The 22,820-nt window shown below is 38.1% G+C and overlaps 1 protein-coding gene across 2 annotated transcripts; it reads left to right on the top strand.

Annotated features, from left to right (window-relative positions):
* Positions 1 to 2,286: 2,286 nt before the first annotated feature.
* On the top strand, positions 2,287 to 4,846 carry LOC145115433 (uncharacterized). 2 transcript variants are annotated; one of them, XM_079051724.1, is made up of 3 exons: positions 2,287 to 2,304; positions 2,628 to 2,885; positions 3,756 to 4,846. In XM_079051724.1, exons 2-3 carry the CDS (start codon positions 2,816 to 2,818, stop codon positions 4,526 to 4,528), a joined length of 843 nt encoding a protein of 280 aa, XP_078907850.1. In that variant the 5' UTR covers positions 2,287 to 2,304; positions 2,628 to 2,815; the 3' UTR covers positions 4,529 to 4,846. The 2 variants fall into 2 exon arrangements, with proteins under 2 accessions (XP_078907850.1, XP_078907849.1); XM_079051723.1 differs by lacking the exon at positions 2,287 to 2,304 and having other exon boundaries at positions 2,560 to 2,885.
* Positions 4,847 to 22,820: the final 17,974 nt, after the last annotated feature.

Below are 22,820 nucleotides of genomic sequence, written 5' to 3'. Positions count from 1 at the left end.
AACATGCCTTTAAGGTATTCAAGTTCCTATGGTATTAATGCTATGATATGGATTTACTTGCATACGATTGTAGCTTAGGCTTTTATTCGAATAAGTTCAACTTACATTGATTTGAAATTACGGGTTGTTACAAAATTCATGGAGTCAGCCATATCCTTCACCGTTCTAAAGGCACGTACATATTCATTATGTGTATTCAACATATGACTTAAAGATTTCACAACCTTGGAAGATAGCAAGGCATCATCCTCACCACGAAACGAATGAAGCCTATTTGAAATTTCATTTTCCGTGTCCACATGTATATCTGCAGAAGACACGGACGCCGACGTAATTCGGGGTAAAACGACCCGATCCAATGCGAAATCTGGGTAGAAACTTTAAAGACATAAGGTGCATGACTCTTATTCATTGACTCATCCACCTCTGCACCAAAGGAAGTCATAGCGAACATAGAGTTATAGGCTCTCACATTATGCATAAAGTGATCATTCTCGAAATAATGTACCAGCAAAGGTGGGGGAGGAACAGGATATGGAAGAACAACAGAGCCCGACTTGCAACACTTGAAAAAAGCATGTTAAGTTGTTAACTAACAAGATTTTTGAAAAAAAATGTTTAAAAAAGCTTCCATTATAACCTTTTATTTTTACATAAGTTTTTTAGATGAAAAAGCTATTGAAAAAACTCATATCATGAATATTTTTGGAGTATTCAAACTTGAGTGTTCTCTACAATTATAATGATAAAAGGTAATTGTTAATTGGGATAATGACTTAAAAAGGTAATATATTTTTTGATTTGTACACATTTAATTACTAAGTTTTTTTGTCCATATCTTCCCGTTGAACTTGTTGAACCGTTCAAAAAACATCTTTATGACCTGCTATGACATGTTTCCGACATATTTGGCAGCTCCGAAAATCTTTGCAGCTCCAGCGAGACTCCGATCATCTTCTCCGACGAGTCTTTGACCAACAATGTTTTTTTTCCGGCAGTGAATCCGATTTTCATCTCTAGAACCATGAAGCCACCATGCATCAATGGGTTCAACACTTCCATTCAACCCATCATATACAAAATCACGAATAGTCTTCACTTTCCCATTTTGTTGAACATGGTAGTCACCGAAAAAACATGCATAATCGAATCATCTACCACCACCCGTTTTCCTTCTAAAACTGCCCTCACCGGAGAAAGCTTCATTTTGACTCCAAAATCCTTAATCGTCTGAGGAAGTGTTCCAAATAAATATGCAATACCGAGTTGTACATGGTGTATCATAGAAAATAAACTTGGACTGGATTAAGCAACATTTAATCTGGAAATCAAAGATTCTTTGAGAACATTTAATGGGGGCTAAAGTGGTGACATGGTTTCACATGTGATGGTTGGTTCCAATAGGCAATGCATCATCGGTTTGTACATAGAATAGTAGGGAAAATACCAAGAATAGGATTTAGCAATATCTAATATGGAAAGAAGCTATTATCTTTGCCAGCTAAGTGAAACGACAACGTTTTGAGGGGTAATGACTTGTACAAATTTGACTTTCTAATTGACGAGGAACATCGAATGGTTTATTCAAGATTCACCAGAAAAGAAAATAGAGTCCATCAGGCTGTTGCAAGCGCCACCCACCCTCTTCGATTACTTCGCTGCAATCAACACTTCAACCGGCATACACGCTCTTCAATTACTTCTCTCCCTTAATAGATATGCGTCCGAAGACCGACTTTGTTTCACTCACGGGATCTATCCCCGGTACAGGTCAAGAAGCTTCTTCTCCCTCTTGTTTTACTTGATGGCTGGTAAAATATCAGAAGGTTGGGATTGACTGATTGATTGTGTTGGTAATTAACAGAGCATGGGAATGCAATGAAAGAGTGTTGACGGTGTAGGCTGGATGGGGATGGTGGCGCATGTATGATGAATGATGATGGTAGTGGTAATGGTGGAAGAAGGATGATGTTCGGTTTGTGAGATCCAACCCAAAAACTGGTGGAGATATTGGTATATGGTCTCCATTTCTTTTTCTTATTTTTACAGGTGCATGGATGGTGGGTAATTTAGGCTGGAATGGAGAAATAAGGGTGGTGTTAGGGTAGCTCGTCGGAGCTATCAAATACGCCGAAAAAGGTTTAAGGTTGTGGGTTGTGGCTCTTGAAGACGATTGATGTCGATCTTTTTAATTCCATAAATCCCCAAAAGAGTTCAAACTCAACAAAACTCGTTGAAGAAGATGAACGGAAACTCGTCTGAACTGTCAAATATGACGGTGACCGACTAAACCTAAAATTACAGGTCTAAGGATATTTTTTGAACGGTTTCAATGGGAAAATGTGGACAATAAAAATCCAGTGATTAAATGTGTACAAATCAAAAAATATTTAAAAAAAAGTCATTATCCCTAATAATTATTGTATATTTTAATGTTGCTATAAGCCTATAATAAATAATTAAAAATAAGATATCACGATAAATAAATAAATTAATAACAGTACGATTCTTATTTCTCGATATAAATGAAATTTAGTTTTTTTGAAAAATAAAAAAACTGGACAAACGTCATCTGATATATTTTCTACCGGTTCCATTTTAACCATTTATTCTGTTGTGATTGATAGTCTTCCCTCTGACGCCAATAGTCGCCGACGACCAAGACAAAAGATAAATCGAACTAGAGAGCAGTTCCAGATTCTGGCGTGGTGACGAATCGATACCTTGCTTCTAATGCATGAATCAGTGATCTTATAGACGATCCAAAACCAGTTCGATTAGTAGGGGTCTTAGGGTTTTCATCTGAGCGTGTGTTATGGATTTCCAGAAGAAGAGAATCCAATTTCTTAGTTTTATTGTTGGCGTTATCGTCCTCAGTTTCACAGGTACAAACCTATTCCCGTTTTCTTCTACTGTAGTGTTTAGATTCTTCTCTTCAATATCTGTTAGATAATTGCAATTTTTTGGTCTGTATTCCTCGTTATTAAAGTTAAAAGAAGGGAAAAAGTATTGGTTGCGGAAGGAATTAAGAAAACAATACACCTTGATCTGAATTAGTAGGGAACTCATCATATAAACAGAAACCAAGTTCGTTATAGTAAATCAAGATTTGATATGGTTTTGGTGCATTTTCTGAGAAAATAGAGAGTTATCATTCCACTTTTGAGGTCATACTATGTGATTCAACTTCTAAAACGATATAAGTTGCATAAAACTTTAACAGTTGTATAAACTCTATAATCCGGTGGCAAGATTACTGCAATTAGATTATTCTAACTGAATTTAAACATGTCTTTGAACTTGAGAAGTACAAGGGTTGACCTCAGAAGTCAAAGATTTTGAAAATTTAGAAAGGAAATCAAGGGTCTTGGTTCTTTTAGTATTTGAGTCTCCTTCGATGCAGGGTTAAATGAATCATAGATTGGTAAACTAGATGGATATATAATAGTAGATCCAGGCATTCACTCGTTACATACACATCTTAATAAATATAAAAGATGGGTTGTTGTGTGAGTGTGTACATTTGAAACTTTCACAGATTGTCTGAATCAACACCCATGGCTTATGTTTTCCATAAACCCCTTTGTTTGGATAATGGATATCAATCTTTTGTAAAATATCTTATTTGAATTTCATTTGATTGTCTGTCAGTTCTTTTGTATCCAGTTTTTATGTGATTTATCAAGTATCAAGGGAAGTATTCTTTATTTTGGTTGTTCATTGTTCCCTTTGTCTCATATATTCCTTTTTTTCAGCTGAAAAATGCAGACAAATGGTTGGAGAAACGGGATCATCCCAAAGTGGAAAGTTCACCATCTTCAACTGTTTAGATGGGGGTTCAGGAACATTAGCATGCATAGTAAAAGAAAGTGTAAAGCTTTACACATACAACATCAGAACACTTCATGTTGAAGTAGCAAGAAACAAAGCAATCGAAGCATCACTAGCAGATGCAATTTCACAAGGCATGGAAGCCAAAGCTGCTGCAAAACAAGCCCAAAAAGATGGAGCCAAAGCTGCAAAAATGGCGACCCGGAAAGCTAAACGGATCATAGGCCCGATTATTTCTTCCGGGTGGGATTTCTTTGAAGCCATTTATTATGGAGGAACTGTGACTGAAGGGTTTCTTAGGGGTACAGGAACATTGTTTGGGACTTATTTTGTTGGGTATTTAGGGGAAGAAAGGTTTGGGCGATTTGGGTATTTGGTTGGAAGTCAATTTGGAAGTTGGATTGGTGGAAGGATTGGGCTTATGGTTTATGATGTTGCTAATGGTGTTCATTTCTTACTTGGGTTTGGTCAATTTGAGGAGAATGTTGGTCAACGGGAGGAGAATGTTGGTCAAATGGAGGAAATTGTTGGTCAACTGGAGGAAAGTGTTGGTGAAAATGGGTATGGGGGTTCGTTTCTTGAAATGGTCATGGGTTATGTGGGTTCGTATTTGTCTGAAGAATCTCAAGTGTCTGAGGAGGCTGATGTTTTTGAAGCTCCGGTTTATGAGAGCTTTGAGTCAACTGAAGAACTTTGATGAGGTAATTGTGGATTTGAAGTTTTATTGATACTTTTATTGGTTCTATGTATGTGTAGAAGCATTGGAACAGTTATTGCTACTTGTTAATATGCAACTGGTTGTGTATGGAGTGGCATAAGTTATTAAAATTCTAGATACATTAACTGCTTAGTTGTATTGTAACATATAATAAGTTATGAAGGGGTGGGGTGGAGTGGGTGTAATTGGGGTATAACTTATTGGTGATTTATTTATTTATTTTATCGTAACAATGAGAGGTATATTGTTGGTGAGGTAGGGGCATAAATAGAGATGTTCAATTTGTTTCTTTTTAAATTTTAGTTTCTGGAACAATGGTGACACGAACCTTTTTCTGTGGAATATGTTGGGTTCATTGGTCTAAATCTTAGTATAAACACAACAAAAATAACAATAAACCAACCTTTCATTTCAAAACAGCCCAAAGGGAGTTCAAAGATTATACCCCCAAGCAGCCGTTTTAGTTGATGTAAAGTTGATAAATCCATTCTTGAGCATTGCTTAATGCTTTATGCTTATACGCTCATCATCTAAATCACAATGACATGAATATTGAATCACTTCACTACACCAAATCGAAACGAATATGGAATATCCAAAACTAAAATTTGGAAATATAAAAATGTCAAAGAAACATGGGAAACATGGAAATTATTTACAGTAAACGACTAAAGTCTTGGTTAATAAACTAAAGCCTAGTCCCAACTCCCATCTATTAAATTATGGATGAGAATTTGGCCCTAAAACCTTAACCGAACCGAAACAAATTAGGCCCGAATAAGCAATTCGATTCGGTTTTCGGGTATCTATATGAGGCTTATTCGGTTTTCGGATTATTCGGTCTGGGTTACCCGAATAAGGGCTTATTCGGGCCAAAAGGACCGAACCGAATTTGAAAAGTCACGATTTTTTTTTTTTTGTTTCAGCATGTTTGCAAATTTTTAGCCAACTTTGAAGTGTCATAACGTCTTCGTTATTTGTTCGATTAGCCCGGTTTTTTTTCCTACTTGTAGTTCACAATTTAAACTATAGTTTATACTATTTAAATGCGTTATTTGGTTGTATATTCAGTGAGATACAGGCCTCTAAACATGGGGTATTAAAGCTGAGTTTTTCTGTTTCAGCATGTTTGAATTTTTTAGCCAACTTTGAAGTGTCATAACTTCTTCGTTATTTGTCCGATTAGCCCGATGTTTTTTCCAGCTTGTAGTTCACAGTTTATACTACAGTTTACACTATTTAAATGCATTATTTGGTTGTATATTCAATGAGATACATGCTCCTAAATAAGGTGTATTAAAGCTGTTTTTTTTTACAAAAAAAAATACTAACATTTACTTTATTATAATAGATATGTTCGAGATGTTTTGACCCCCGCAAAAGAAGATTTCAACATTTGTAGAGCTATGGTTGGATTTCTCGAGAAATTCAAGATGAAAACCGACAGTATCGACGTCAACAAAATCGATGACATATCGTTTTTTTGGAGAAATATGTGATGTGTACAAACACAAATTTTAACTCTTTTTGCACCTTTGAAACAATTATATATGCTTTGTATTATTTCTAATTAACAATTTTTTTTCTTTAAAAGATTTGTTATGAAATCATAAGCTATAAAAGTCATACAAAATACAATATTTATAATCACATTGTAAATGTTATTTGGGTTATTCGGGTTATACAATCATAATACGGTTTACCCGGTTATTTTCAGTTATAATAGGTCCTTAATCATCTTGTATATGTTATTTGGGTTATTCGGGCCGGAACCGAACCGAACCGAATAATACCCAAGCCGAACCGAACCCGTATTGCTTATTTGGTTCGGTTTTCGTTTCATACAATTACCCTTATTCGGTTCTCGGGTTATTCGGGTTCGGGTCGGGTCGGTTCGGTTCAGTTCGGTTCCGGTCCGAATAACATCCCTATATTAAATTTTCGAATGTAAAATATCAAAAAATTATATATTTCAGATTTGAGATGTTCGAAATATCCCGAAAATTTACAAAATTATTATAGCAGGATATACGTTTAGATATCAAAAAATCTGAAATATACGAAATTTTAGATATTTTTGCATTGAAATTTTGGATTCATATATTTTTGGACATTACAACACAACTAAACTAAACATGAGCAACTTCACAATCCTAAACTTGTTATCGGCACATTTATTCTCCGATTGTTTTGTTGGGAAATTTCCAAAAAAGTCATAATATTTTGAGAAATTTTTTAATAAAGTTTTAAATTTTATATTTTGAACAGAAAAATCCTGACTTTTTAACTTTTTGAATAGAAAAGCACAAGAAACCGGCTAATTTATTTACTTTAGCAAATTTTGACCTGTTCAGCAGATCATGTGACCAAATTGTTAATTTTTCCAAAATAATGATACTTTTCTGTAGATTTCGTCAAAATTTGTATATAATGTATAAATGTATTTTTTACGTATTTATGTATTTTTTTTAAAGTTTTTATATAGATGTTTATGTATATTTATGTATTTTAAATGTATAAACGTATTTTTTTTTACGTATTTATATGTATTTTTTTTAAGTATTTACATATGTTTTGTGTATTTTTATATATTACATATTTATATTTATTTTTACATATTTATGTATTTTTTTTAGCTTTTATATAGATGTTTATGTATTTGAAATGTATAACCATACTATTTTTATGTATTTATGTATTTTTTTTACTTCAAGTCGTCTTCACCATTTTATCTAATTCGCACAGCTTATTCGAATATGTCTAGATGGTTTTCCTATACACCCACATATTTTAAGTTTTTCTCATTCGATGCTTAATTTCAAGATAAGCAATAGAAAAAGCTTAAAATATGTGAGTATGTAGGAAAACCATCTAGACATACTCGAATAAATTGTACGAATTGGATGAAATGGTGAAGACGACTTGTAGTAAAAAAAATACATAAATACATAAAAGAAAATACAATTATACATTTAAAATACATAAAAATACATAAACATCTATATAAAAAACTTTAAAAAAAATTCATAAATACATAAAAATATATAAAAATATGTAATACATAAAAAAAACAAATAAAATACATAAAAATATGTAAAATATGTAAAATACTTAAAAATGCATATAAATACATAAAAAATACGTTTATACATTTAAAATACATAAAAATACATAAACATCTATATAAAAAACTTAAAAAATACATCAACACATAATACAAAAAAATAACACATAAAAATAAATAAAAAGTATATAAAATACTTAAAAATACATATAAATACGTAAAAAAATATGTTTTTAAATTTAAAGTATATAAAAAATATAAACATATACATATAAAAACTTTAAAAAAATATATAAATACGTAAAAGTAGATATAAATACGTAATACATAAAAAAATAACACATACAAAATATGTAAAATACTTAAAAATACATATAAATACGTAAATAAATATGTTTATATATTTAAAATATATGAAAATACTTAAGCATATACATATAAAAACTTAAAAAAATTCATAAATATGTAAAACATATATAAATACGTAAAAAATACGTTTATACATTATATATAAGTTTTGACGAAATACGTTTGTCCACATTTAGTCACTTTTTTTTATACATCATTGATCAATGAATTTGTTTTTATGTTAAAAAAATATCATTACAACTGATTATTAAACATTGTAAAATTATTTTTTAACACCAAAAATATGTTCACAAGTAAATTATTTACATAAAAAGAAAAGTGAGCAAAAGTAAAATTTTGTTACCTCATAATTCATTATCCATTCTTCATTTTTCATTATAATTTTTATTAACAAGTTCTATTAATCGGTAAAATATTCATTTTTATAAAATTTTATTTTGTAAATCTAGTTTTAAATCTCTTTCTTATCTTGATAAAAAATAATTAAGTATTAAAATAGGATTTACCAACCAACATAAATCTATATATAAATCTACTTTTGTTCATATTTGATCATTTTTTTTACATAATTACCAGTAAAATTATTTTTGGTGTTCACAAAATAGCCTTATGACCTAATTCTATTTTTTGAACACAAAAAATAAGTTCATTGATAAATAATATACAAAGAAAAAAATGATTAAATATGAACAAAATAAAAAATTCTATACCCTCCAAAATCATTATCCCTTTGAAATAATTATAGTTCATGGTAACATTCTAGATATAAAGAAAGAAATTTAGCTAAAAACCAACCTTTAACAATCAAAATATCAAATCTTCGAAATTGCAATAGTTTACCCGAAAAGAGAGACGTGTGTGGGCAACGGGAAGCCCCGTTATAGGTGACATGACACCTAATAACGGCGCCATAACGGGAGGAACACCGCCCCCTAGCCGTTATTAGGTGTTATGTTATGACGCGTTATAGTGAACACGGGAGGTAACGTTGCGATTTTGCTTGTGTTTTTATTCAACCGTCATAATTTCAACCGTTTGTTTCAAACGGTAACATAAAAAAAATCAAGTTTTATTGGTGTTATCACATGTTATTAGATGTTGCCCATTTCCACATTGGGTGTTATAACACCCATGTATGAGTAGGATGCTAACATGACACCTTTTGGGTGTGGTAACATATACTAACATGTTGCCCACACCTAGTAGTCTAAAACACCCAAGAAATCTTTATTGGGTTGATAGCGGTCCAAAAAAGTCCAACACATATAGCTTGACTTCACATCAACACAGAAATTTCATTTAATCAGGTCCCAATGTTCCATCATCACATCAACATACATTTCTTCTATATGTAGCAAGTAAATTATTTACATGTCAATAGATAGTCACATCAAATGCCAAAATACTCACCAAAAATAGATTATGATGTATTCATTCGGCAGATATTAAAATAACCTTAGCAATATCAGTCTTGTTGGAAACAAGGGAATCTGAAAGAAAACGAAATATCCTTGTTGGGTTAAAAAACATATAAATTTGTTGATAAATATGGATCTAAAGATACGAGACGATGCCTTAATTACTATAATTAGCCAATAAAAATGAGACTTAGCATTATGATAAAAAGGTAGCCAATGAGTACGAGTTGTACGGGAGTTTGTGGTGAAATAAACGTTGAATTTGAATTCTAACGTGAGTAGTGGTATTATAAACGTTGAATAACATGTTTTCCTTAGGATTAAATTATTATTTTGAATATAAAAAAGACTTAGTTAGAGGTCTCCATACATAGTAAAAGGGACCACATTAAGTATGAAAGAAAGATGATAGAAATTAAGAGAGCTAAAAATAAAGCATCCAGAGAAAAGTATTAAGCACGGCAAAAGATTAAAGTCAATATTCTAGAATTGCTTGATTAGGACAGAAACAAAGTAAGCTTTCATGTTTATTTTTTAGAATTAAGATATGTTCTAAATATGATCTGTTATGTGTTAATGAAAATGTATGTACCCAAATGCTATGAAATGTTATGTGCATGAAATTTACAAAAATAAATATTACGTGAAAATGTTTTTATGGGTACGTGAGAAACCACAAGGGTAAATGTAACTATAGCCCAATCAACTATTGTCATTTATCCGATTTGGTCACTAAAATATTTTTTTTACTCAATAGATCATTAAACTTACAACTTACATGTCTAATAAGTCACTTTCGTTAGTTTTTAACAGATTATCCGTTAATAAGTTATTATAATTTACAAGAATGGTCCCTATGATTTCAATTTCTTTTGTGGTTGGTCCTTTACCAACATCGTTGATCACCTGCATCACCACCGTTTACTTTCGGCACCCACTAACGTTCACCTCGAGCAACCCCCGTGATTTTTGATTTAGAGTTTAGTTTACCGGTCGATTTTAAATTAAAATATGATACATTTGGTAGAAACTTCAACTACTTAAATCTCTTAAATCGACCAAAAATATGCTAGATCACTAAAAAATGTCATCGTAGAAGTTTGCAAACTGCATTTAATATTATTTGGTGAAATAATTGCATTAAAAATGATTAGTTTTTAATATGAGTTCTTATCGCAAATAAAAATGTATACGTTGGTAGTTAGTGAACTACATTTAGTGTTGCATGGTGTATCAATTTCATTCGTATAATCCAATTGAAATAAGCATGTCATGTATATACTTTGTGATGGTAAGGAGTATTTATGCATTCTCTGTAAGAAAAGATTAAATCACGAATATCTTATTGGTAATTAATTTCTTATTTAGCAAATAGACATTGTTACACTGTCATTCAATGTTGATTCTAAACATATATAATTTTTTTAAATGCATTCATTAAAATTGAAACTCGTTGAAATTATTTTTTTATAAAAATTAAAATCGATTGAATTTTTTTTTTTGTTATGAGTGATCATATGCTAGAATAATGGTTAAAGGGGTTGCCCGAGGTGAAGGGTGGCGGTTGTCGGAATTGAACAGTGGTGATGTCGATGATGAACTGTGCTTGTGTGGGACCAACCACGAAAGAAAATAAAATCATAGGGACCATTCGTGTAATTTATAATAACTGGTTAACGGAGGATATGTTAAAAACTAACGAGTGACTTAATAGACAGGTAAGTTGTAAGTTTAATGACCTATTGCGCAAAAAAAAAAAATACTTTAGTAACCAAATCGGATAAATGACGATAGTTGATTGGGTAATAGTGACATTTACCCAAACCACAATGAGTAGCAAAACACATGCCCAATTCCTCTTTGTCCAAAATATTATATAAATAACTTAACACTTTTATTTTTGGAAAACGACTTAAGAGGGTAATGAACTATTGATATTGTTCACATTTAGTTTATTTTTTGTATGCCATATACCATCCAATTTATTGTTTGTGTTAACATATTACCTTTATGACCTGGTAACATAGATTACAACTTAGTTGACGTATACATGGCAATATGTAGCATCTACTTGATATATTAAAGTCAAGTGGTACGTTATTAGAATATCCTATATTTCATTCTCCTCAATTGTACCCTAGATCGGCAACCATGGCTTCTTCTTCCTCTATCTCTTCCAAACGGCGTGAATAAATTCAACCTGAACATCCTTGTAATTGTGGGTTACCATATCGAGTGAGGACTTTATGGAATGAAAATAATCTTGGAAGAAAGTCCAGATTGTGCCCTAACTCCATGGTAAATCAAATGTTTTGACTTTTTGGTTTAATATTCTTCTTTTAACCAATTTTCTTCTTTTTTAAGAATGAATGTAAAAAGAAATAACTTATAGAAATGAGTGGATCTTGACACCCCTAAAAAGAAGTTCAAGTCCACTAAAACAAGTGAAATGGAACCCTAAAATCTTACCTGAAAGTCTCTACGTTGGAAAACAAGATCAACATATGCAAGATGAAGATGAAACGTAGAAATTTGGTTGTTATACTAGAGTTAGACAAACTGAAATGAAAATTGTTTACTCACAAAGTTGTGTTGTTTGTGTTTAATGTAGTTTAATGACATCATGTAGTTTTGAAAGTTTGATGTATTATGACTAAATGTTGTATTTTGTTTGATGTATTATGACTAAATCCTATATTCTTAATGAAAGTTTTATGTTTCGATTGCTTTTAAACAATTGCTAATGTGTCAAATATGTTAGTGAACTGAACTTGCCCAGGCGAGGTTTGGGACATGGGTAAAATCGTCAACAAGGGGTAAAATCGTCCAAATTGAACAAAATAATCAGAACTATATAGACTACACCCTAACACACTTTATAACGGGTGAGGTTTGGGACAAAGGTAAAATCTACAACAAAGGGTAAAATGGTATAGATTTCCCACAATAACAACAAACATATAATCCACTGTAACACCCAAAAATTCAAACCAATTTAAACTTTTAAAAACATTTCAAACCATTAAAAATCATTACAACTTTGTTTTCAAAATGTATAATATCAGAGTTTTCCCAGAAACATGGACAAAACATGAGGAGCTGTACGATCACGCCTTCGCCTTGCCGCGATCCCCTGATGTACCTGAAACAATAAACTGAAACTGTAAGCCCGAGACCTTAGTGAGTTCCCCCAAAATACCGATACACATACAGTCCATATAAACATATCATAACAAACTAAAAAACATGTAATGGGTCCCCAGCTTTACAGACTGGATTACCCCTGAGCCCACAGTACGAGTCTCCCTTTAGCCCGTAACTGGAATGCTCCCGAGCCCACAGTACGAGTCTCCCTTTAGCCCGTAACTGGAATGCTCCCGAGCCCACAGTACGAGTCTCCCTTTAGCCCGTAACTGGAATGCTCCTAAGGTCTGTTGGCTACCGCACGGAGCAGTACAACCTCAACCCATCCCACATAACATATAACATACCACATAACCACTGAGCATGCAAAAATCATATAACATCACAGGTAGTCCTACAGGTCTACCTAACTGGTATAACTACTAGCATGCAACACTAACTTATACTCAACATCTAACATTGCTAGGATAACATATCCAATGGGCCGGCCTTGGTGCCTTAGACCCCTTAGTATAGTGAGGATAACTCACCTTGCAACTGTCGTCTGAAACTTGAAAGCTCAACTCCCGGATCACCAACACGAACTCCACCACCTATAGTTACCATAAAACCCTTTTTCATAAATCTCCAAATTACCAGAATACCCTCAGAAGTCAACTGGTCAACTCTTGGTCAAAGTCAAAGTCCACAGTCAAAGTCAATAGTCCATGTTGACTCGACTCGTCAAGTGCAGTTCACCGAGTCCTTCCTGAACTCGAGAAGTCGTGAAATCCTTGATTGGCTCGTCGAGTTCCCCTTTAACTCGCCGAGTTCATACGTGTCCAAGAATTAGGAGAAACCCTAGCCGACTCGTCGAGTCTTCGAACGACTCGCCGAGTTCAAGGCAATCTTCAACGGACTCGCCGAGTTTGTTCATCAACTCGACGAGTTCATGACCATCTTCATATGACTCGCCGAGTTGACTATGCAACTCGCCGAGTCCTTGCAGACCTTCATCCATGCAGACACTTTTCAAGCCATGCCAAGGTTCCAGATTACAGATCGAAGCTTCTAAGGCATGTTTATCACGTAAAGTTGCAAACTTTACACGCATGCAAGGCCCTAAAGGCTCCAAATGACCAATCTAAGCTTCTAATGGAGCTTTACACCATAGGAGAGTCTCATCCTTGCAAAAACTGGAAACTTTATGGACTTAGGACTCAAAAGAGGTTCAGATCTGAAGTTTCAACTTCAGATCTAGCTCCCATACCAAAATCCCTTTATGAATAACTAAAGAAAGCCCTAGTTTCCACATATGAATGATTCTAGAAGAAAAAGAGGTTAAGTTAACAGCTGGTTACCTCCAAAACGTGCCCAAACTGAAGTAGACTCTGGATCCACACAGAAATCTTGATGCTAGCCTCTTGATCTACAAATTTCCTTCACAAAAGTCACTTCCCAAAGCTCCAAAACACTCTCCAAGCTCTCACTCACGGAATTTAGGGTTTCTGGGTCTCAAGAGGGTGATAGAGGACAGTGGGAGGCGCTAATGGTCCAATATATAGGGTGCAAAACCCTGAAAATTAGGATTTCCACTGCCAACTCCTACTCGTCGAGTCCCTCATGCCGACTCGACGAGTCACTCATCCAGTGGTACCACCGCCTCCGGGTCCACAATGCACTTTCGCAACTGCGAAACGTGGAAAGTACTGTGGATCCGACTAAGCTCCTCCGGCAGCTCTAGTCTGTAAGCCACCTTGCCAACCCTGGCAATGATCCTGAACGACCCACTATATCGGGGACCCAATTTTCCCCTCTTCCTGAAGCGGATCACGCCCTTACAGGGCGAGACCTTCAGGAGTACCATGTCACCGACCTGAAACTCTAACTCGGATCGGCGTCGGTCAGCGTAACTCTTCTGCCGACTCTAAGCGGTCTGCAGCCGCTGTCTAACCTGCTGAATCTCCTCGGTAGTCTGTAAGACCACCTCCGTCCGACCGATCACCCTGTGACCAACCTCACCACAACAGACCGGGGTGCGACATTTCCGCCCATACAACAGCTCGAATAGCGGGGCGCCAATGCTGGAATGATAGCTGTTGTTGTAGGCGAACTATGCAAGCGGTAGGTGGGAATCCCAGCTCCCACCGAAATCAATGACACACGCTCTCAACATATCCTCGAGGGTCTGAATGGTCCGCTCGCTCTGACCATCAGTCTGCGGATGGAATGCTGTGCTGAAGTGCAACCGTGTGCCCAACTCCTCGTGAAACTTCTGCCAGAAGCGGGAGGTAAACCTGACATCCCGATCAGAGACAATAGAAACGGGAACCCCATGGCGAGACACGATCTTGCGAACGTACACGTCGACCAATTTCTCGGCCGATGAGCTCTCTCGTATGGCCAAGAAATGGGCACTCTTGGTCAATCGATCCACGATGACCCATATAGTATCAAACCCCTTCGCTGTCCTCGGCAACTTGGTAATAAAATCCATCGTGATCTGTTCCCATTTCCACATGGGAATCTACAGGGGTTGCAGCTTGCCATGCGGCTTCTGATGCTCGGCCTTGACCATCCTACAGGTCAAGCACCTCTCGACGTAGCAAGCGATTTCTCGCTTCATGCACGAACACCAATAGCTCAAACTCAAATCTCGGTACATCTTGGTGGCCCCCGGGTGAATAGAAAAATGAGACTTATGAGCCTCCTCCATGACTATCTGCCTGACCCCACCAGACATCGGAACCCAGACCCGACCGCATCGGGTCAATAATCCCCGGCTATCCTGCACAAACCGGGCATTCTCACCCTTGATCCTCTCCAACTTCCAATTCTCCGGTCGCATGCCCTCAACCTGGGCATCCCTGATTAAAATCACAAGCGGAGAGTCTACTGCTATCCTCATACATACCGCTGGGGCGGAAGACCCAGCTCACTTGCGGCTCAGAGCATCCGCAACCACATTCGCTTTACCAGGGTGGTAAAGGATCTCACAGTCGTAGTCCTTGACTACATCCAACCACCTGTGCTGCCTCATGTTCAGGTTTGGCTGATCCATGATATGTATCAAGCTCTTGTGGTCCGTGTATATGGTGCAACGGACCCCGTAAAGGTAATGTCTCCATATCTTGAGGGCAAACACCACCGCCCCCAGCTCCAAGTCATGCGTAGGGTATCTTGTCTCATGCGGCTTCAATTGCCGCGACGCATAAGCTATCACTCGTCCTCTCTGCATGAGGACCGCCCCTAACCCTGTGATGGATGCATCACAGAACACCACAAAATCCTCAAATCCCTCCGGGAGTGTCAAGACTGGGGCCTCGCACAACCGCTGTCGGAGGGTCTCAAACGCCCTCTGCTGTTCAGGGCCCCACCGGAAATCCACCCCCTTCCTCGTCAGACGCGTGAGGGGTACCGCCATCTTGGAGAAGTCCTGTATGAATCTTCGGTAGTACCCTGCCAATACCAAAAAGCTCCTGATGTCTGAGGGAGATTTCAGAACCTCCCACTGCATAACCGCCTCGATTTTGGCCGGATCGACCAAAATCCCCTCTTGGTTAACGAGATGTCCGAGGAACTAGACCTCTCGTAGCCAAAATTCACACTTCGAGAACTTGGCGTACAGCCGTTCTCGTCTCAGAACTCCCAACAACTCCCGCAGATGCTACTCATGCTGTTCTCGGGTCTTAGAATACACCAAGATATCATCTGTAAACACTATGACCGAGCGATCGAGCATCGGTCTGCAGACCCGATTCATCAGGTCCATGAACACTGCTGGCGCGTTGGTGAGCCAAAACGGCATCACCACGAACTCGTAATGTCCATAACGAGTTCAGAACGCGGTCTTCTCCACGTCCTCCTCTCTGACCCTGACCTGATGATACCCAGACCTCAAGTCTATCTTGGAAAACCAAGATGCACCCTGCAACTGATCGAAGAGATCGTCTATCCTCGGGAGTGGGTAACGGTTCTTCACCGTTAACTTATTCAACTCCCGGTAGTCAATGCACATCCGGTATGAACCGTCCTTCTTTCGGACAAAAAGAATCGGTGCTCCCCATGGAGAAATGCTCGGACGGATGAACTGCTTGACTAGCAGTTCCTGTGGCTGTGACGACAGCTCCTGCATCTCTGGCGGTGCCAATAGGTATGGCGCCTTAGCGATAGGGGCCGCACCTGGCACCAGGTCGATCCTGAACTCGACCTGTCTCTCCGGAGGTATCCCTGGCAACTCCTCCGGAAACACATCTGCAAACTCCCTGACCACCGATACATCGGAAACCGAAATCTGATCCCTGACCCGCGTATCTACCACATACGCTAGATAACCCGAACACCCGTATATACTCAACCTTATTTTTGTTATTCTTTCTGACCTCTTAGACATTATCTTCTTCAAAACTGCAACACGTTTCTCCACTTGAACATTTGCATTAGGAACCTCCTACATGTGAACATCTACATCAGGTTCCTTCACTTGAGTTGTTTCAACAAGATCCTCTACTTGAACTGCTGCAACATGAACCTCCACTTGAATTGTTGCAACAGTAACCTCCACTTGAATTGTTGCAACGTGAACCTCCGATATTATTCACGACAATGAAAGTATGAATTGATTGAAAATACATGTTTACCATTGATTAGTGATCAATTTGAAAGAATGTAGTGGAAAGTATGAAAATTTGATCGGAATTTCACTGCAATTAAAAAAAGAATTGTGTAACATCCCAAATTTATAGATAAAAAATTTCATTTATAGTTCATTCCAAAATGTCTGATAAACATGTCAAAACATCCAAAGGTGCATCATAGTATATTAAAATCAGAATACAAATCCTAAAATCACATAATGCGGAAAATACAGGCAGATGTGGTGCGATCAGGCCGGGTCCTTCCCTTTCGAGCTGGAAGTACCTGAAACATAAATTGAAAACTGTAAGCACAAAACTTAGTGAGCTCCCTTAAAATACCCCATACAATACATACAAAACAGTCAAAACATAACTGGGTCTATTTCACCCCTTCGGTATCTTTCAACCGGTACTTGGTCTATTTCACCCCCTTCGGTATCTTCCAACCGGTACTAGGTCTATTTCACCCCTACATCCAAGCATGCAAATATATCAATGAAAGTCACGAAGACAACAAGCATGAATAGGCATAACATGAAACTGTCACAAAGATAAACTTCATCCTACTAACATGATCTAGTGGGCTGACATTCGTGCCTTCGAACCACGAGTACAGTGAAGGAAACTCACCTCAGACTGAAGGTATCAAATCACACTCGAGCTACTGACTCGCGAAATCCCCTTGCTAAACCACAAGTAAAAATAAACCCTAATTAGAAACTAGGTCAATAACCCAACCGGAGAGTCCAAAACCTAAATCCTGGCTTAATGGAAAAAGACTGCTTAATCCTTGCCTTATTGGGCCTAACACACCAAGGCTCAAATCCAACTAACCCAAGGCCCAAAAGAATATTCATGCTTACTATGGTCCCAAGTCCAAAAGGCCCATCACAGAAAGGCTTGTGGCCTAACAAGGGCCCGAAGTCCCTAATTCCAAAATGGCCCGAGGCAAAAAGCCCAACGTTTTCCCATTGATGAGTACGCTCAGCGTACCCTCGGAGTACGTCCGACGTACTCAAAACCCCTGCAGTTTACAGGACTTCAGGTGCGTACGCCCCAAATGCCCAATCACCATTTTGAGGTCTTAATTGGTTAATACATAATGTCCAACTTCAGATTTAGGCTCTTTAAAACATATTAAGCCATAAAGTTGCCAACTTTATGCTTTTGCATGAACTAAAATGGTTAAATCTTGGACTTTATCATACTATCTTCATGAAACAACCTTCAACCCTTGCATAGTTGAACTTAATCCATCAAGACACCATTTTTATGCTCAAGGGACCTTAGAAACCATAGGATCTATCATTATAACTGTAACAACCCAAAATTTCGATGTAATTTTTTTTTAATTCAACCATAAAAAACCATTTAGTAATACCAATCATTCAAAAATATATTAATGTAAAAACAGTTATCAGAGTACAATCCCAAAGACCAATAGGTTGTGAAAAACATGGATGGATGCGCTGCGATCACGTCGGGCCCTTCCCTTTCGATCCGGAAGTACCTGAAAACATAAACATAAACTGTAAGCACAAAGCTTAGTGAATTACCAAAATACCACATACCATACATACGATAGAGAATGCTATCAACCAATCATAGTCTTGTCATTATGCCACGAGCCGTATCATGGTTTTTCCTTGCCAGGTCGGGGGCCAAAACCCTGGGTCTTACAGGCAAGTGCCAAGAGCCACCTCCTGGTCTTCCATGCAAGACTCACAAAGACAACTAGCATATAATCTATATCTAACTATCTACTTATCTTCCAGGGTCCAATCCCTGGTCTTGCATACAAATTTGCCAGGAGCCACCTCCGAGTCTTTCATACAAATGCCAAGGGTCACTCCCTGGTCTTCCTATAATATATAAGCCAATGGGCCGACATTGTTGCCTTCGACCCATAATACAATGAGGAGACTCAGCTCTACTGATGATAACTGAAACAACACTCGATCAACGGCGAACACTGCTCCTCACGCTAAACCAAAACCATAAACAAACCCAATCAATAATTAGGCTTTAACCTAAACCCATGGTCTAGTCCATTCCTCATCATGATGAGGGAAAAAGACCATTTTTCCATTTATATACAAGCCCAACTAAACTAAGCCCAAAACCCCTAATGACCCAAGGCCCAAAATCAATCCATTGGGCTTCTGCTGAGAACGCTTGGCGTTCCACCCTATGACGCCTGGGGTCCGAATGCTGAGCGTTCCAATGCAAATGCTTGGCGTTTGCTCGTTGATTACCAACTTCCAAACCAATGTATTAATGGCTTAAGATCTTATGTCCAAACTTCAGATCCTATCATAATGGAATGTATAAAGCCATAAAGTTGCAAACTCATGGCTACAATGAGCCCAACACCAAGATCCTAACTCAAAATCAACTATAAGGCTCCAAAACTCTGCATGGAAGATTATGAAGACCCAAGATTTCATTTTTATGGTTCTAGACTCACGATTATGCTTGAAAGGACAGTCCAAACCTTTGGAGCATTCCAAACTCACAAAGATCAAGTATTTGGGACCAAAAAGAACATAAACTAGCCCTAAATCAATATCTAACAAATGAGTTATCAAGATCTGAACTTTATACCTCAAAATGATGCTCCAAGATGTCAAGAGTCCAGATCCACAAGCTATAGAGCAACAACAATACTCCAAAGATCTTCCTTCTCTTATCAAGAACACTAAATGATACCAAAAATATGAACCAAGGCTTCAAACTCTCATATACACTTAGGGTTTTCGAAATGAGGATGGAGGCTGGAGTGGTGAAGGGTTTTGAGGCCATAATGTTCTTTAAATAGGGTGAAAACCCTAAAAATTAGGTTTTGGTCTCTACATTCAAACGCCAGGCGTCCATCATAGAATGCCTAGCGTTCTATGCCAAACGCCTGGCGTTTGGACCAAAGTGCCAAAAAATAACACAACAAGGTTAAAAGTGTAAATACTTGGAATCCATGGTGTTACAACTCTCCCCCACTTAAATTAGATTTCATCCTCAAAATAACTCCTTACAACCACCCAGCCACACCAGATAACCTGAACAACCCGTCTACAACTCTGATACAGACTGAAGGAACAGCTCACACATACAACAACATTCCAAACCTGCGACCGAACCAGGCCTTAGCAGGTCTCCCACTTCTTTTGCGACAAACGGATCTTCACATCACTAGAGTTAACCCAGAGGAAATTTTTTTCCCCTTGTCTGAAATCTGAAACTCTAAGACCTTGTCTGACTCCTTGACAGACTTCTCGCTTTGAATCACTGTCAGGTCAACTCCACTTCGTATACCAAACCGATCATAACACTTCCAACCCTTGACTATCTTGTTGCTTCCACTGGGAACAGAGTCATTGACCATCCAACTGTAGTCTTATATCACAAACGACCTCATACGACCCACAACTTCCTTAATTCCATGAATGTTGTGGCCTTCCTGACAGTCTCACAACCTCACCTACCATGGTCTAATCCCATCTGAAGGAATCTACAAGCCAAAACATAGATTTTCCATACTCTGACAACTACTCAAGAACCGGTGAATGCTACGGGCCAACCTGCAGTCTTACAACACTACCACACTACCTGCCAATCTAGTGAATGCTACGGCCACCCCGCAGTCTTACAACACTCCTATACTACCTGCCAATCTAGTACATGCTACAGCCACCCTGCAGTCTTACAACACGTATATACTACATGCCAATTTAGTGAATGCTACGGCCACCCAGCAGTCTTACAACACTCCTATACTACCTGCCAATATAGTGAATGCTACAACCACCCTGCAGTCTTACAACACTCCAATCTTGTCATGGCCACCGCCTATGGTCTCACCGCTCATCTACCATTCCAACCATACTCATCCTGAGTCGAACCCGCATCTGAATATACCCCAATCAGGTGTTCGGGTCATGCTTTGAACCTCAAAGCCTTAATCAGACAAGAACAGGCAGAGAGGCTCTAACACTACCCTCGACCTAGATCCTTCCACATACCCACCACGCGTCACCACTGATGTGTAAAGAAACACGATTATCCATCCTTGTGCAGTCCCTTAGACCAACGATTCTCCCCCACTTAGATTCGACTGTGCCTTTCCAATCCCCAAGATACGATGGATTTCAAATCCATCTCGCAACCTTTTAATTCAAGCTGTCGACAACCTGATCTTACAAGAACTATCATTCCAATACTAGCTACTCTTAGTGCTCACACACCTTCCCAAAACTAAATTAATACCTCCTGAAATCTCAGCGGGTTTAAAACCCCAAGCACTTCCCACTGACTCCACTACAAGTCCCTTACGACTTATCGGATAACAAAGAACAATACTACAATATCGAAGCGGGTACCCAACTGATGCCACGACCTACTTGCACTTAGAGAAATTTCCATACAAAACTGCAACCATCATCCCAAACCGTTATGTCCACCTCACGAATTTCATGAATCCTTGCTGAAACTACCGAATACTGAATCAACTATTGATTTCCTCTCACTTTATGCTCACTCCAACGTCAGCCAATGTCTCCCACATCATAATCCAAATCTGGCTCACCCAACCATAAACACGACTGTCGGTATGCAAAATGGCATATGAAGATTCTCAAAATAAGATGTCTAGACCATCATAAAGGAAAATATAATCCCAAGCGGGGACTTAGATACACCTACATAGCATTTCATGCATAAATATACAATCATAAATATAATTAACAAAAGCATGAAGTAAAAGAATGTAATACACACCTGCGACGTGACGGATGGAACTCGGATCCCCTCGACCTGCGACTGAAATCCTCGGCTCCTCACCATAGGAACCTCCACGATACCCTCGCGTCCATCTGTAATCCTTAAAGTGGCTGGAGCAGGGGCCATCACTGCTCCTCTCACCAGCTCCGGACAGTCGGCCTTCTTGTGGCCCACTTGGTTGAAGTGAAAACATAACGGGCTTGTCCCCCAAGGACAATCACTGCTGACATGACCAACCTTGCCACACTTGTAGCAGCCCATACCCCTAGAACGACAAACCCCATCGTGCTACTTCCCGTACGTGCTTCACTGACTCCGTCCATGTTGGCCCCTCACCCGCTGGTATGAAGTCTTGGGTCTCTTCGTATGACCCTCAACTGCCTGCACCTGCTCTGACTTCCTTTTCCCCAGGTGCTCCAAATCGATTTCTCGTTCCCAGGCTCTAGCAATCATATCATTCAGGGTCTTACACCCTGACATACTCACAAACTCCCTGATGTCAGCCATCAGTATATCATGATACCTTACTTTCTTCATCTCCTCATCCGCTGCATACTACGGAACCAATAAAGCCTTCACCCGAAACTTGGCAGTGATCTCTGCTACAGTTTTAGTAGTCTGAAGAAGGTCCTGAAACTCCCTCGCCAACTGCTGCACCTCAATAGTTGGTGCAAACTCATCCCTAACCCGGGTCACAAACTCATCCAAAGTCATCGTCTCCAGGGCTTCGCCTCCTAAAGCGAAGTCAACCTCCTCCTACCAATCTCGGGCTCTGTCTTTCAAAAGACAGGAATAAAATCTGACCTTCGACCCCTCGGGGAAGAAACTTGTCCGAAAAGCGTTTACAATATCTACTAACCATCTCCTACTAGCAATGAGGTCCTTCT

Source organism: Lactuca virosa, chromosome 5 (genome assembly GCF_052849685.1).
Source record: "Lactuca virosa cultivar CGN04683 chromosome 5, Lactuca_virosa_CGN04683_v6, whole genome shotgun sequence".
Classification (NCBI taxonomy): domain Eukaryota; kingdom Viridiplantae; phylum Streptophyta; class Magnoliopsida; order Asterales; family Asteraceae; genus Lactuca; species Lactuca virosa.
Note: the sequence above shows the minus strand (reverse complement) of the source record. Positions and strands in the feature narration are given on the sequence as shown.